The sequence below is a fragment of the Diceros bicornis genome, chromosome 34 (genome assembly GCF_020826845.1).
Source record: "Diceros bicornis minor isolate mBicDic1 chromosome 34, mDicBic1.mat.cur, whole genome shotgun sequence".
Classification (NCBI taxonomy): Eukaryota; Metazoa; Chordata; class Mammalia; order Perissodactyla; family Rhinocerotidae; genus Diceros; species Diceros bicornis.
Window position 1 is genome coordinate 27,425,187 of NC_080773.1, and position 17,061 is coordinate 27,442,247.

Sequence of the window (17,061 nt, forward strand, 5' to 3'; positions counted from 1 at the left end):
GAGGAGCGAGTGTTGCTTTCAATCAACTTCTCTGAGACCTAAGTGTCTGGGGTTGAGGGAAGCCAAGGGGAGAAAAAGAGGGTAGAACTCAAATGGGGTTCAGGCTCTACTCCTTTTTCTGATGCTCCAATCTTCACTAGAGTCCCCTCCACCAACCCACATCTGTATCCTACATTGGGGCTTCTGCTTGAACCCCAATTCAAAAGAGTGTAATGGAAGATGGTAAGCTCTGGTATCTCTCAGAGACAGCCCCAATGACATGTAAAGATTCTTCTCTGGAAGACTTTTCATTGATTTTATCCAGGTCTGTCCACTCATATGGGGGAGGATTTGTGCCTATTGCGAGATCTCAGTGAAAATTCGCATACCTTTCTCAGTCAAAATTTCCCCCTTATATTCCTGCTTCTGGAGTAGAGGGAACAATTCAAGGTCAGGATATTTTTTTTGTGCCACACTACAAAATTATGATTCCTTCCACATGAGCCCATATAGAAGTATATGGTGTGATGTTTTATTTATTTCTTGGTTTGGATGCTGCTGGTGAAATTTTCTCTCCTTTTACTGAAATGTCCTGTGTTCATTTAATACATGATGGGCCTTGGCACTCTGAGCATCAGGCTAAGTTGCCAGCAGGAACTTGCATTTTCATAGGGTAAAGAACCAGCACACAGTGAACACACACCAGTATCAGGACCTGTGTACTGTGCTTATGTGTATCACAACATCTTTGTGAGAAAAGGCTTATTATTTCCCCACTTTTTAGAGCAGGACACTGAGACACCGAGAGGTAGAGTGACATACATTCCAATTGTTACCCCATTAGTAAGTGGAGAAACCAAAATTGAATCCAAGTTTCTCCTATTCTAAAGCTCATATTTATTGCCTCAGCAAAGAATTCCCATTAAATTATTTATCATCTATTGACTAGAGACATGTTTACTCCATAAGAACCAGTGTTTGAAGTCTCTCTTTCCCAGAGAAGCTCTGGGCTCTGGGACCTGTTTGTATTCTATCTATCCTCTGAATATTTGGGGCTGTTGCTCTCATCCCTTGGGCTCTAAGCCTTTATCTGTGTGATATCTGAGGGATTTCAGTGGAGATCTTGAGTTCATTATGGTTTGATCAGGAAGGTTTGTGGGGAGAAAGATGACTGTAGGGTAAAGAGGACATCCCATGTATGACCTCATCCTTCTCATTATGTGAACTTGGGAATCCAGCTCTACTATGGGGTGGCAGAGACTCCACTCTCAACTAGTCCCAGAGAAGAAAGAATATTTATTATCTGTACTATGTCCTTTAAAGGCAATGATGTCCACGGGAATGGAGCGTCTGTGACTGAAATGTAATAGTTCCCTCTAAAGTGGTGAATGAGTGTTGGCTATCCCCACTTCTAGAGCCACAAAAACAGAAAAGAAGGTGGGTTATGGAATCCCTCAGGACCCTCTCTTAATCTGGTCTTCAGGAACCAGGAACTGAGTATCCCAAGCCCTGAACTCTCCTTGGACTCCGTATTCCATTCAGGGTTCTGGGAGTCATGGCCCCACACTCATAGGAGACATAGAGTTGGAAGGTTTTCTATGGTTGCACAAGCTCCAGGAAACATCATACATCTCAGTAGTTGATGCCTAATTCCCAGAATTGCGGGGTAATGACCTAAAAATGAGGTGTGTGTCCAGATCCTTTATTTCCTATGATGTAGTGAACATTCCCCTCCTTCCAGGCTAATCTTGAAGTAATTTGTCTGGGATGCAATGAAGGTGGCTCAGCACACAAGGGGATGCCTTTCCTCCCAAGACAGATTGTAGACCTGGTGAGCTCCAGGCTACAGGGTGGTTCTGTCCATGATGCTGAAGTAGGACCAGGCTCTGAGCTCAAAAATCCCCCAGCTCTGAGAGGGATCTGAGCCTCTCAAGCATGGGACCCAAGACTCAGGGCAGGAAGGCATCCATATAAGCTGGAGTTGTGAAAAGACATGGCCTGCTTAAGATAAAAGGATTTGGGGATAAAGATAACCTCTCATCAGTGGGCTGAGTTTCTCTTATGCTTCTCTCTGCTTCCTAGTTCTTCCTGAGGGACACTTCTGCATGTCTGGACATCCTTAATTGCCAAAGGGAATTAGGACTGTGAGACTATAGGAAAGACCAGTGGGTCTAAGACTGAAGAGACCAATGGGGATCTGAAGAGAGAAAGATTCCAGGAGATCATTGGGCTTTATGTACAGAGGTTTAGAAATGGAGTAACAGGAACTCATGGGGGAGGGGGCATCAGTTTCAAAAAGTAATTATTAGAATGGAGAGAAGTCTCCATAATCCTTATTTACTGACTATTATACTTCAGGAAAATTTTAAAAATATGTTTTCTTATAAGACCTTTCTAGGTATTATTTGTACTTATTAAATATACTATTTAGATCTAGAACTTGAAGAGTCTGGCCGACTTTCACTCATTCTTGAATGTTGATTGAACATCTACTCTGTGCCAAGCACCATCCCACACATGAGGTTCCATGGTGCCCGCGATACTGTCTATAACCTCATCAACACCAGGTCCTACTTCTCAGAGCCAACAACATTTGATGACCATATGTGAAATGACAGTATTGGTATACTTCCTTCTCTTTTTTCAGGACATTTATTTTTTTCTCCTCATTTTGATCCTACAGTAAGTAATATTTTATGTTATACTATTTTGTTTAATTTTCTGGGTAATTACCTAGTTTTCCAATTTTCATTCTCATTATTTTTTAAAGGAGATGTGCTATATTTAATAAATCTCTCAAATGAGGTTGGGCATTTATTTTGCTTTCATTTTATCTTGAGTGAAAGTGCTATAACGTCACGGCCTTTGGAGATGATCGGTTTTAACAGTTCTTTTCCATTTGGCAACTGGAGTAAACTTTGTTAAACAATGATCAGTAGAGCCCACGCTCCTGATTAGAACTTTTAAGTGGCCCACACCCTTACCTTATCTACAACAGCATTGCTCAGCCAATTTCCCACCTGCAGGTCCCAAACTAATGAAGCTCACACAAGAATCCCACACTCTGGAGTCCAGGTACTTTGAGGCACATGGAGAAGTTGGGTGAAGCAACCAAAGTCTGGCTGCTGTTAGAAGGAAGAAAGGACAATGGATTTATGACCAAAAAAGAGGCTTTACTTTTCTACAGTGTCACTTCCTTCCAGTCATCTCCTTTTTAACTTCCTCAAACAAAGCATGAAGAGAGAAATCAGAGTTGTGAAATGACAGTATTGGGGTTTCTCTATTGATTACATCTTCCTGGTTTTCTGATGGGAGAATCAGCCGAATGTTTCAGGCTCATGTAGTAATATGCTGGTCACAAGTGACAGAAGCCTTAGTCTATCCTAGGGAAGGAGAATTTATGAGAAGACTCTGAGGTCTTCACATCATTAAACAAGAGCAAAACCACCTGTTGGGAAAGGTAGTCCTCCTGAGTCCCTCGTACTCCTACACGTCTTTCTGGATCTGCCCAAAACACGATGCTCTGACTGCTCCTTACCCAGCCAAGTTCTCGGGGCTGTGTTTGCAGTGAGCTACCTTGAGGGATGAGATCATGTCTCCCTCCAGGACATAGAGCAGGCTCACTAACCACTTGCTATAAAAGGGGTAGGTTCCTCAGTTTCCCTGTCTTTGCCTCCTGGGGACCATCAACCTGACTCAGGGCTTTCTCTTGGACTTACCCTATCAACAAAACTTTCTGAACTGCTCTGGGAGCCAAAACAGACCCAATCCTTGCCCCCCGAGGGATCACCATCTAGTGATATGGGGAACATTGATGATGCCATGAAAGACAACGTCAGGGCAGTTAGGAAAGTGATGGGGTAAGAACAAAGACCTGGGATGGAGACAGAGATTTTATAAGCAACAGCATCTATTTTTTAATTTCTAAAATATTTATTGAGTTTATTATGGCTGAAGTATTCTTCTCGTTGAACACAATAGACAAAAATACCTTCACCCAGTATCACAGATCAGGCATGGACTTGCTCTTGGGAATGGGCAGTAAGGAAGCATTGTCCAGGCAGGACCTCAGAGTTGGGCACAGACAGATAAAGAGGAGAGGACAATCCTGGGTGGTCTGTTACTTTCTGCTCCAGCACAAGGATAGGAAGGGTGGGAGGTAAAAAGAAAGGAAAAAAAGAACTAAAGAAAGAAAGGGGGCCACCCCGTGGCTGAGCGGTTAAGTGCGTGTGCTCCTCTACTGGCGGCCCAGGTTCAGATCCTGGGTGTGCACTGACGCACCGCTTGTCCCAGCCATGCTGAGGCCGCGTCCCACATACAGCAACTAGAAGGATGTGCAGCTATGACATACAACTATCTACTGGGGCTTTGGGGAATAAACGGAGGAGGATTGGCAATAGATGTTAGCTCAAAGCAGGTCTTCCTCAGCAAAAAGAGGAGGATTAGCATGGATGTTAGCTCAGGGCTGATCTTCCTCACAAAAAAAAGAAGAAAGGAAAAAAGGAAGGAGGGCGGGAGGAAGAAAGAGGGGGGAGAGAGAGAGAGAGAGGAGGCTCTTTCCTGGCTGAATCTATGGAAGTGTGGACGGCCAGACTAGTAGCTGTGGTCGTCACTGCTCTTAGGAACTGCTTGACTGTCTGAATGTTCACAAAGCAGTAAGAACAGTACCTTCACACAAAGCAAAACCCCAGGGCCCACTGATTAATACTCCCTTGTGGCATTGGGGCCATCTACCTGGATTCAATCTGGTCCCTCTGCTTGCTGGCCTGTGTGGCTTTGAGCACCTCACTCAAGCCTCCTCTGTGACACGCGTACAGGACTGACTCTCTCAGAGTCACTGTGAGGACTGAATGACGCAGGATAGGTGAGGAATTGATGCAAAGTAGATGACGAGCAAATTGATCAGTTCCCTATTACTGCTGTGACTATTTACCACTAACTGGGTGGCCTTAAACAGCGCAAATTTATTCTCTCATATTTGTAGAGGCTGGAAGACCAAAAGCAAGGTTTCAGCAGGGCCACGCTCCCTCAGAAGGCTCTAGGAAAAATCCTTCCTTGGCTCTTCCTGCTTTTGGCAGTTGCTGGCAATCCTTGGCATTTCTTGCCTTGTGGCATCATAACTCCAACCTCTGCTCCATTTTCACATGACGTTTTACCCTACAAGTGTGTGTGTCCCAATTTCCCTCTTTGCATGAGGACACCAACCGCTGGACTTAAGCCCCTCCCAAAATCCATTCTGACCTCATATTAACTTGGCTATATCTGGAAAGACCCAACTCCAAATAAAATCACATTCACATGTACCAAGGGTGAGGAATTGAATGTATCTTTTGGGGGGACACAATCCAACCCACAACAGTAAGTATTCATTATCAGAATTATTCGACCCTCTGATGTCCCCACTGTCCATCTCCAGTCCCTACCTTCCTCCTGAGCTCCAGACCAGCCATCTCTCTAGTTGCCTACTAGATTCTGGTCTCCATGGGGAGATCCCAGGGACCCTTGACCTCCCAATATGTGACTCTGCTTTATTGTCTCCGTCTCGGCTCTGTCCTCCAACACTTGAGAGAAATGAAAACATCCCTGGACACAGTCTTGTACAAATATGTTCAAAGCAGGTTTATTCATAATCGCCAAAAGCTGGAAACAAACCAAATGTGCATCAACAGAAAAAATGGGTAAACAAAGTGTGATACACTGAATCCCACTCAGCAATAAAGGAATAAAATACTGATACTTTCAACAACGAGGATGAATCTCAAAAATTCTGATACCGAATGAAAAAGAAAACAGCACATAAGTACATACTCCATGATTCCAACTATACAAACCAATTATAATATTTCTAAGTTTCATTTTTTCCAAACCTTGATCCACTTGTTCTACCACATTTGTTCAGATGTCCTTCCTTTCCCAATGGAATATACTAGGTGTAGTTCAGTGGACTGTGTATAAAGTGTGGGTCAATTTATGGACTCTGTTTTGTCCACACCACACTCTCTTGATGACTCTAGCTTTATGTCTGTTGACTGGGATTACTTTAAATCAATATGGAGAACACTGACATCTTAACAATACTATGTCTTTCCATCCATGAACATGCTATAGTTCTTCCATCATTTGGATCTCCTTAAATTTCTCTCACCAATGCTCCATATTTTTCAGTGCAGACATATTGCATGTTTAAATTTAAAAAATGTTTTTTGTTATAAATGGGCAGGGGTCCATTTGTAGGGAATTTTTAATAGATCATCCAATCCTGTGATTTCTTTCCGTCAAGGCTACTTTGTGAAGTGATTGCTGTGATACGTTCCTTCTTTGCTTGGGTGCTGTAGGAGAATTTGGGGATCATGTTGTTTCATTCATCAGATGATCGTGTGATCATTTGGGAACCTTATTCATTCATTTGGTTTCTCTCTATAGAAGGAGATAATGAGCTGCTGCCTGGCTTTCCATCTCAACCCAGAAGTCCACCTCTTCAGCTCAGCTTTCAAAGACAGAAGAGGATGAAGGCCCCAGTGGGAGGACATTCCAGGAGGAGGGACCTCAGTGTGCAAGGTCTGAGGTCTGATGCTGGTCTCCTCCAGAGTCAGGAGAAATTCCCAGCAGGACCTTTCTATTCGAAGCACTGGGGTTCAGCACGTGTTCAGCATACACTTTGTGGCAGGTGCTCTGATAGGATTTTACTTCCAGAATTCTCACCACAACCTTGCACGTGGGGCTTCTCATCAGGGTTTCACAGAGCAGGAAACTGAGGCACAGAGAGGTAGGGGTTGGTCTGTCAATTACTTAGTAAAGAGGCAGACTGTAGGTTTGAACTTGAAACTCGTTTGTTCCAAAATCTGTGTTCTTTCCACAATTTAGAGGAATTTTTACATCTACAGGAATTGACCCTGACTTTTTCTTTGCCCCCCCGGGGGCCAAGTTCTCTCAAGCCAAGGCTGAGTCTCTGCAGTTCCTGACTTGTGGATTTTGATCTCTGAGTACTCACTACCAGTGGCCTCCCATTCCTAGTGGTGCCGAAGCTTCATCCAATGACAGCTGAGGGATGCACAATGGAGCTCTTCTTCCTCCCATGAGCAGGAGGCAGCCACATCTGGGGGAAGGTGGTCTTGGAGGCTGCCTGCTTTGGATTCCATCAGGTGACCCTGAGAGGGAGAGAGAAGGGAGTCAGAGAGGAACAGCAGAGACAGGATAAAGCAGAGAGTGTCCAGGAGGAACACCCATGAATTCCCTCATCCATTCATCCCACACACATTTTTGTTGAGAGCTCCTTCATTCATGCTTTCCTCGAATATTTAATACTAGTGAGCACTTATTAGGTGCTTGCTAATCTCAAGAACTTCCCACAACAACCCCATAGGAAAGATATTACTATCGTCTCCATTTTATTGATATGAAAACTGAGGTTGAACGAAATAAGCAGCACCCTCAAACTTCCTGATGAAATCAGGATCCAAACCAGTTTCTTCTGACCCCAAAGCCTAAGGCCCCCTCTGTGCGAGGCCCTGAGCTGGGTGCTAGATATACTGTGATGGACATGGCAGATGCAGGCCCTGACCTCTTGCAGCTTACTCTTTAATTCGGGGAGGCAGCAGAATACGAGTTAAGGAAATAAATATCTAATTGTGAATTATGATATGATGGACAGGAGGTGGGTAAGTGAGCGAGGATTATAGGGCCTTGATTCAAGCATGGCACTTGCCCTTGGGAAGATCACAGTTTGGTGGGAGGACAAGCCAGTCAAAGAAATTATGTCCCCCAAACTATCCTGCCCAAATCCACTGGAACCTGTGACTGTGTTACCTTACATGACAAAAGGGACTTTGCAGACGGAGTTAAGTTAAGGACATTGAGATGAGGAGATCCTCCTGGATTATTTGGGTCGGCTCAATGTGTCTTGACAAGTGAAAGAAGGAGGCAGAGAGATTTGAAGACACTGTGCCTCTGGCCTTAAAGATGGAGGAAAAGGCCATGAATCAAGGAATGCAGGCGCCCTCTAGAGGCTGGAAAATGGAAGAAAATGCATTTTCCCCTGGAGCCTCCAGAAGGAATGTAGCCCTGCCTGCCAATGCCTTCATTTTAGCCCAACGAAACCTATTTGGACTTTTGACCTCCAGAACTGTAAGATAATAAACTTACGTTCATTACAGGAACAACAAGGAGCTAATACAGACTCACACAGAGGAGAGTGACAGGTGCTCCCCTTGACAAGAGAACACTTCACCAGAATAGTTAATATTTGTGCTCCTCCCATTCTCCCTTTACCGTTCAAATAACATTCATAAACACACACACACACAACCACTTCCCAACACTGCTATTGTCAAGAACACCAGTGACCTCTGCTGGTGAAATCCAAATGGCCATCTTTCCATCCTCACCACTCTGGACTTTGCAGCAGCAGGTGACCTGACTGCACACCTGCCCTAAAGGAAAGCCCTTTTTGAATTATCTGCCAGTTGCTCCCCATCTCCCTGGTCCCTAAATATCAGAGCAGCCCCGGACTCTTTCCTTCTTCAACTTTGCTTTTTGATGTCATCCACTATATTGGCTTCATCTCATCTAGTAGGTTGATGACTCCCAAATCCACACCCCTAGCTCCTTCTCCTCTCTGGAAAGACCTTGATCCAAAGGTATACTTGAAATGCCCATTCCCTTGTGAAAACAGAAAGAAGACTCAATATATTCAAACTGAACTTCTCCTTTTTTCCCCAAATTTCTTCCTCCTGTAATCCTCTCAACCTTAGTGATTGGTGCCTCTGTTCTTCCGGATGCTCAATGCAATCATATCCCACTCCCTATCCATTAAAAATTCTCGGTAGCCTTAAGTTCAGAATTCATCCAGAATCCAATCAGGCCCAACCCTCTTGCCATCCTGGTTCCAGCCACCATGATCTCCTGCTCAGAATGTTTCACCAGCCCCCTTTCTAACTTCCCTGATATACACAGTCCCTCGGCACACAGCAGCCAGAGGGATCCTGTGAAAATGAAAGTTGGATCGTGTCCTTCTTCTGCTCAAGAGTCTCCAGATGCCCACAGTGGCCTGTGCGTGCAAACATGATGTACACACACGCTGACTTCCTCAAACTCGTTTCCTGCTCATTGGCCCTGCCTTCCTCTGTCTGATCACACAGACTTCCTTGTTTCTCCTCCCCTCGTTGGTCAGCATTCTGTGTCTGAGCACTTGCCCCTGTTGTTCCCTCTGCATGGAGGGCTCTTGGATCACACAGTCAAACTGCAAACTCTTGAGCCTCCTTCATGCCCTTGCTCAAACATCACTAACAAAACCACAAGCCAGCCTATGGAATGGGAGATAATATTTGTAAATCATACATTAGATTAGGGGTTAATATCTGGAATATATAAAGAACTTCCACAACTCAACAATAACAACAAAAATAACCCTATTAAAAATAGGTAAAATACTTTAATTAGACACTTCCCCAAAGAAGATATAAAATGGCCCACAAGCATAGGGAAAGATGCTCAACATCACTAATCATCAGAGAAACATAAATCAAAACTACAGTGAGATATCACCACATACTCATTAGGGTGACCACTATAAAAATTAAATAAATAACAAACGTTGGTGAGGATATGCAGAAATTGGAACACTTGTGCACTGTTGCCAGGAATGTAAGATCATGCAGCCGGTATAGAAAACACTAGGGAGGTTCCTAAAAATATTAAAAATGGAATTACCATTAGATCCAGCAATTCCACTTGTATTTATCCAAAAGAAATGAAAGCAGAATCTTGAAGAGATATTTGCACACTTATGTTCATTGCAGCATTACTCACAGTAGCCAAGAAGTGAAAGCAACCCAAATATTCATCAACAGATGAATAGATAAAGAAAATGTGGTGGATGCATACAATGGAATGTTATTCAGCCTCTAAACAGAAGGAAATCCTCTCACATGCTACAACATGGATGAACCTTGAGGACATTGTGCTAAGTGAAATCAGCCAGTCACAAAAAGACAAATACTGCACGATTCCGCTAATATGGGATATCTAGGGTAGTCAAACCCATAGGGACTGAAAGTAGAATGATGGTTGCAGAGGCTGAGGTGGCGGGGGAGGTGGGTAGTCATCCAACGGGTGCAGAGTCTCAGTTTTGCAAGATGAAAACATTCTAGAAATCTGTTGCACAACTGTACACTTATGAAAGGCTAAGATGGTAAGTTTATGTTACGTGGTTTTTACCACAACAAATAAATAAATCCCAAGAGCAGTGCACAAGCCATTTCCCCAACACTCCCTCTTCTCTGTACCCTGCTTTTTCCCCAAAGTACACATCTATCTTGCACATTTTATTCACTTTTTTTTTATTGGTTTGATTATCCTGTCTAGAAAAATCTTCATTGAGTCAAGATTTTAGATGTTTTTCATTGATGAGTCTCTGGCACCTACAATGCTCATCACTCGGTAGGTGCTGAATAACATTTCCTGAAGGAGTTAATGAATGAAAGAGTTACTCTGCTGCTCAAAACCTTACAGAGGCTTCAAGTTCACACTCTGAATGCATTAAATAAGGAAAAGTGTGACATTTCCATTAGAACATCAAGGATGAACAGGAAGGAATAGGGGAATAGGTGGAAATGGAGAGGGAAGAGCATTAGAGGAGGAACAGCCCATGCAAAGACTCAGAGGCACAAGTAACCTTGTTCTGGTTGATGACGATGAAAAGTCCAGGGTGGAGGGAGTAGAGTGGGGGGTGGGGGAGTGGAGGAAGCGGACTGGACAGTGGGGCTGGGATCAGGGTGCGGCAAGTGAGGTGGTCGCCCAAAATGCAAATTTAAAAGGGGAGCAGAAAACCTCTGTAATTGAAATAAATAATATTCTCATGCAAGATTTTTTAAATCAATTAAATGCAAAAAAAAAAAAATGGAGAACCAAAAATCAAAAATTTAAATAACCCAGGATTAGTAAGAATGCCTTTCTGAACCAACTGGAGCCTGAGACAGAAGAAAAATGTGTCCCTCTCTATATATGTTTTTAATTATTTTAATGGTCAGTTTTTTCTAGAACACTAAAATAATTGAAATATTATTGAAAACCTGAAATGCACAGTGTATTAAGTTTAAAGGTTTTACGAGTACCCAAATCAGAATTTATTATAATTTTGCTTTCCTGGCTCTACTGAAAGCAAACGCAGAGAGAAGATTTTCAAAATCTCCTTCCCTGACTCTCTCATTTTCAACTGAGAATGCTGCCATATGTGACAATTTCTCTTGACCAAGTTATGCTCTTAAATTATTATTAACTAACTTCAGTCTACTGATCCTACCATTATTTAGATTTTTTATATTTTGCTCCTCATGGAACTTTTTCATTAATTTTGATTTTTAAAAATAGTGCATTAAGGGACCTACCTGGGGGAGGAGCGGTTAAGTTCGTGCGTTCCGCTACGGTAGCCCGTGGTTTGCAGTTTTGGATCCCTGGGGGGCATGGAGGCACCACTTGTCAGGCCATGCTGTGGCGGCGTCCCATATAAACTAGAGGAAGATGGGCAAGCATGTTAACTCAGGGCCAATATTCCTCAGCAAAAAAAAAAAGAGGAGGATTGGCCACGGATGTTAACTCAGGGCTGATCTTCCACACACACACACACACACACACACACAAAAGTGCATTAAAGTAGTACCTTCATTGCCAAGATTTTTGGCATCTTTCTAAGTTTTGCACTTGGGGCGAGTGCCTCACTCTCCTCGTCCTAACTGCAGCCCTTCTGGAGAGGTAGATGCTGAGAGGCCAGAATATGCAGGGCTGCAGGCTGAGGAGTTGGAGCTTTATTCTCTAGGTCAGGGGTCAGCCAACTACAGCCCATGAGTCAAATACGGTGCCATACCTGTGTTTGTAAATAAAGTTTCATTGGAACACAGCCACTCTCATTCATTTACATATGGTCTTAGGCTGCTTTCCTGCTGCAATAGCAGGGTTGAGTGGCTGCCACAGAGACTCAACGACTCACAAAGCCAAAAATATTTACTATCTGGCCCTTGAAAGAAAAAGTTTGACAGCCTCTGCTGTAATTATGGGGGCAAACAGATGTTCAAACACAGAGGAACTGGACCATGATGGTTTTTAGATGATCGTTCTGTGTAGTACAAGGGAGGTGAGAGGCAGGGAGATAAGGGGTCCGGGAAAGAGATCCTGAAGCCTCAGCAATGACAGGGGTCAAGATGGAGGGAGGGAGACTGATGCTAGCTGTTCCGAGGAGGAAACATGGACAGACCTGGTGAATTTTTGGCTGTAGCAGAAGAAAGGAAGGACAGAGAGAAGGTGAATCCTCTGGTCCTGGCCTGAAGGAAAGAGGAGGGGGCTCTCCTGCTGTCAGTGAGATGGGGATCTGACCCTGGTGGAGGAGGAGGAGATGAGGAGAACAACTTTGGCCATGCTGAGCAGAGCAGGGAGCCAATCTGGGTTTGGAGTCCAGGCAGGATGTTGGATGGCGAGATGCACAGGTCACTCACTGAGAGACTTACCTTGTGACTGCATTTGCACCCTCCATGCTTGTGTCCTCCATGCCCACCGCTGGCCTTGCTGCTTTCTTCCTGTGGGACCTCACTCTGAGTGAAGAGACCAGAGAGACTTTCAGTCTGGCCAGCTCAGGATACAGTGGGCAGACTGACCCCTCCTCTGCTCTCTCCTAAGGGGCTGGAGGGGGGACTGAGGTGGGAGAGGGGTGGCCCTGTCCCAGGCACCCCAGGGTTGAGAACACAGGCTCCCCCTCCTGGACAGTGGGGCAGAGCTTTGTGACAGACTCATCCCGGTGCCGGGACCTCCTTCCTGCCCTTGGTTCAGGCTCTGGACCCACCCAGTCCCCCAGCTCTGGCTTCAGGGATCCGTGGCTGCCTGCCCTTCCCATCCCAGGGCTCTCCCTCCCTCCCCAGGTCCCTGCTCACATGATGACGATGATGCAGAAGGACAGGAAGAGCAGAATCTTAGCACTTGCTCCCCCCACGGCCCCCAGCGCCACTCCTGATAAAGGACACGCTTTTCCTGCAGAGGATTGGATTATTGGTGGTTCTCCTCCGAGAGCTCAATTTCTTCTCCTCCCACTCCCTGTAGGGCCCCACACTTCTGCCTTCAGGCCACTTTGCCAGATGCAAGAACAGGAACATGGGGGTTGGGGCGGGGGAAGGGGTGGGGTTGGGGTGAGGAGAGTGAGGCATACAAGTGCTGGGTTGCAGCCGGTCTTTATTTAAAATATTGATATTTTGTTCTTCGTGACATTTATTTTACGTTTATTTTTTGAAAAATATTGCATGGCAGTATTATTTCTTTTGATTACTAAGATTTTTTTGGCTTCTCTTTAAATTTTGTGGCCATGATAAGTCCTACACTCGCCTGACCCTCCTCCCGGCCCCAAAACGCAAGGACCTTGTGTCTCCAGACACATCTGCCCTGGACCCAACCTCTCTCCTCCAGGACCCACCTCCTTCCCCAGCTCCCCCTCCAGCCCTCGCCCCACCCCATAGCCCTGGCCTGGCAGGAAGACAACAGTGACACTCTGAGTCCCAGGGGATTTCTGGGCATCACAGCCGAGCACAGAGCAGAGTTGAGCTCCCCTCTGAAGCTCAGGGGGCTGCTGGGTGGACTGTGGGGTGGGGTGGGTGCTGTCCTCCTCCTCCAGCCCCTCCCCCATCCACCGGTGCACTCACTCTGCAGAGAGAGGCTCAGGGAGACGTGCAGGGAGCCCCGAGGGTGCTGAGCTTGGCAGGTGAATTCGCCTTCATGACTTGACTTCACGTGGGGCAGCTCCAGGACCCCAGGGTTTGAGGGCTGTGAGGGGATCAGGGTCTGGCTCCCATGGGCCCAGGTCAGCCTGGCAGGAGGGTTGCTGTTGACAACACAGACCAGGCGCAAGGACTGGCCCTCCAGGACTGCAAGAGACGAGCCATTCTTCAGGATTGTGGGTGCTGGAGAAAAAGAGACAGGATCAGAGTGAGAAAGAGATCAAAAGAGGAAGGGTGCAGAAGGAGGCTGGATGAGGACAGACACACAGATATAAGTTGAAGAGCAGGAAAATGCTCACTTTCACCCCTCCCTTGTGGGACTGTAAACTTGTACATCTTCCTTGCAGAACAACTTGGCCATATGTCTCAAAAATGGAAAGAACAGTTGAAACAGCTATATTTTGCTTTTTGGAAATTTCCCTACAGACATACACACACACACTTGTGAACGGAGACACAGGATTATTCATTGCAGCATTTCTGTTAATAGAATAAAATGAACGCCATGATTTTCCATTAACAGAAAATGCATACAAATCAGAATCCAGCCAGCCCATGGAATACTGACAGTCAAGGAGAAGAATGAGAAGAGTCTGTACTACTGATGTCAAAGGACCCCTAAGATCCTTTAGGTGAACAAACCAAGGGTCAGAGCAGCCTATGGACACTGGTCACTTCCCAGGAGGGAACTGGACATATGAGGACAGACTCTTCTGTGAATTTTGAGTTTTTGAGCATGTGAATATGTTACCTGTTCGAAAGTACTTAAATAAGCAACTGGAAGGGAAAGTTAAAAGATAAGGCTGAAAGAGTCATCAAGAGAAAAATGATAAGGGGCCTCGAGACATGAGCTCTGCTGCAGGAATGTTGCCCTGTTCTCCCTGTGGAGCTGAGGGAGATCGAGAAGTCTGAGGAGAGTGAGGGGCCGATGGGGACAGCTGTGCATGGGGGTCACGGGGGCTGAGGATGGGAGGGACCACTGGGATCACCCACAAGGGGTGCTCTGGTCACCATGTTGAGTCTAGCGTGAGGCAGGGACCCTGGGAGGGGGCTCCGTCCTACCTGTGCTGTTTCCTTGGAAGACAGTTACAGTCAAGTTCTGTGGAGAGTCTGGGACAGAAAGACATGGTGGACTGTGTGAGTGGTGAGGGCTGTGTGGACATGGGCCCTTGTCCCCAGGAGCTGCATAAATCGGGGAAGGGTGGAGGCAGGCATCCTCAGGACCCCCTCCCAGCCTAGATTCTGGGACCCAATACCCAGTTTCTAAGGCCATCACATTTCCATCCCCATTGCCCTCAGGACCCCATCAGGGACTGGGGCATCCTGGCCCAGCACTCACAGGACACGTTGAGGTGGATGGTACTCCAGCCCTAGGCAAGGTCACCTGACAGGTGAGGCTGGTGCCGTGGTCCTGGGGCCATGTGGTGAGGGTGAGCACCGAGGAGAGGTGGGTCCTGGAGGCCAGGGAGGTGAGGGCAGCTGATGTCCAGGAGAAGATGGGGGGTGTGTCCCGCTCACAGCCCCACGGCACAGAGCAGGTCAGGTTCCTGGGGTGGCCGGACTCCAGGGTACCCAAGATGAGGATGTCAGGTGTCTGGGTCAGGGCTGGTGGGAGAGAAAGAGACATGAGAATCAAGAGGGAGGGTCTGAGGTGCAGCCATGAGAGAAGACTCAGTCTTCAGTCTAGCTCCTGCCTCTAAACTCTGACACCCTGTATCCCCAACCCCTCCCAGGAGCAAAGTATTATCCCAGTTGTGTCCTGGGACTCCCATGTCCTTCCCCTGTGGTCTGTCCTGGAGCCCCCTCCTTACCCATCACACGCACAGAGAGATGGTTGTCTTTGTAATTATATTTTATATTTCCTCTCTCCACCCGAAAAAAGTATCTTTCATTGTCCCTCCTCCTGGCGTCTCTGATGTCCAGGGAGCAGTTGTAGGTCCGGGAGTCTCCAAGGAGGTGGAATCGACCCTGAGTCTCCTCCTGTGCTTTACGATCTGGGTTGTTTGTGGCCACTGGAACGTCTTGGTCTGTGTTGGCTCCTTCCCGGAACCAGTAGCCATGAGCTGGAGTAGAGTCAGTCCAGCCATCCTGGGGGTAGGAGACAGTGCAGGGCACCCGCACACACAGACCCTCCAGCACCGTCACTGACTCCTGCACTTGCAGCTTGTAACCCTTGTAATTTTTCCAGGTCTCCCTCTGACCCTCGGCCCTTTCCCTCCAGCAGAGCAGGGCCAGCAGCAGCAGCAGCAGCAGCATGTCTGGGGTTGGCAGTCTCAGGTTCCTCCAGGGAAAGTCTGTTTCTCAGCGTTCTCTATCGGGAACTAAAAGTTGCAGATTTAGAGGAGGCTCCTACAAGAGGATGAGCGTGAGGTCAGAATAGTGACCCTCCTCAGAGGAGGAACTTCACACCCAGACAGAGCTGGAGCTGGGACAGCTCATGGAGTCAACCATCCACCACCCCTCCAAGTCAACTCCTGGGGACCCTGCGCCAGAGAGGGTGAGATCCCCACCCACATTCACACCTCAAGTAGGGCATGAACCTCATCTCTGGCCTTCCAGTCGATGCCCTTCCCCTCAGGGGTACATTTTCTGTAAAGTAAAAATGTGTCCCTTCTAATCAGATCTCCTATTTCAAGGCTATGGATGTTTGTGGAGTTCGATCCAGTCAGGGATGCAACTCAGGGACAAAGGAGATGAAGGTAGCCAATTGTCATCCCTCCCTCAGCATACACATGGTGGGCATCTTCTCTTGCTCACGAGGTCACACACCAGCCCCTGATGCTGCCCTGAGAGTCACTGTTCAGTGGGGAGACAATCGGTGTCCTGGTACCAGAACCTCCCTGTGATGGGAAGACATGGAGACACGTGCAGGAGACACATAGTGAGTAAAGTTAGCCTGGGGGTCATCTACCCTCAGGGATGGTGAGGATTTCCTGAGAGAAGAGACACGCAACTGCATCCACAGAAGGTTATTTTTAACAGTGTGGTTGGCGGCTGGGAGGAAGTGGTGGGAATCCTGGGAGGTGGTTTCTCCTCTGACCCATGTCGATTTTCTTGAAACATTTTTAGGGGAAACATAAGACTTACAGAGAAGTGTCCCCAAAAGAACAGCTCAGTGCTTCATTACAAAATGAACACCCTTCGAGAAATATAATGTTGGGAGCACCCAAGACCTCACCCTTGGTCCCCCTCCTTATCCCCACATCCCACTCCCCACAGGGAGCCCCAACCTCACTGTAATGCGATTTTATTCCTTGCATTTATCTATAGTTTTATCATCCAAGCATGCTGCCTTTAATACTATGGTTTTGCACACGCTTTTCTTAAGACT

At 46.5% G+C, this 17,061-nt stretch overlaps 1 protein-coding gene across 1 annotated transcript; it reads right to left on the reverse strand.

Moving 5' to 3' along the window:
• Positions 1 to 6,989: 6,989 nt before the first annotated feature.
• On the reverse strand, positions 6,990 to 16,021 carry LOC131397670 (sialic acid-binding Ig-like lectin 13). Its single transcript, XM_058530745.1, has 8 exons — positions 15,542 to 16,021; positions 15,075 to 15,335; positions 14,793 to 14,840; positions 13,656 to 13,913; positions 12,897 to 12,993; positions 12,477 to 12,560; positions 10,652 to 10,727; positions 6,990 to 7,127 (listed from the first exon to the last, which is right to left on the reverse strand). Exons 1-8 carry the CDS (start codon positions 15,984 to 15,986, stop codon positions 6,990 to 6,992), a joined length of 1,407 nt encoding a protein of 468 aa, XP_058386728.1. The 5' UTR covers positions 15,987 to 16,021.
• Positions 16,022 to 17,061: the final 1,040 nt, after the last annotated feature.

Coding starts and splice junctions, on each gene's coding strand:
- LOC131397670 (XM_058530745.1), bottom strand. CDS start 15,986: ATGCTGCTGCTGCTGCTGCTGCTGGCCCTGCTCTGCTGGAGGGAAAGG. Junction 13,914..14,792: donor CTTCCAAGGAAACAGCACAG/GTAGGACGGAGC, acceptor CTTTTTCTCCAG/CACCCACAATCCTGAAGAAT. Junction 12,994..13,655: donor CCTGAGCCTCTCTCTGCAGA/GTGAGTGCACCG, acceptor AATCCTCTGCAG/GAAAAGCGTGTCCTTTATCA.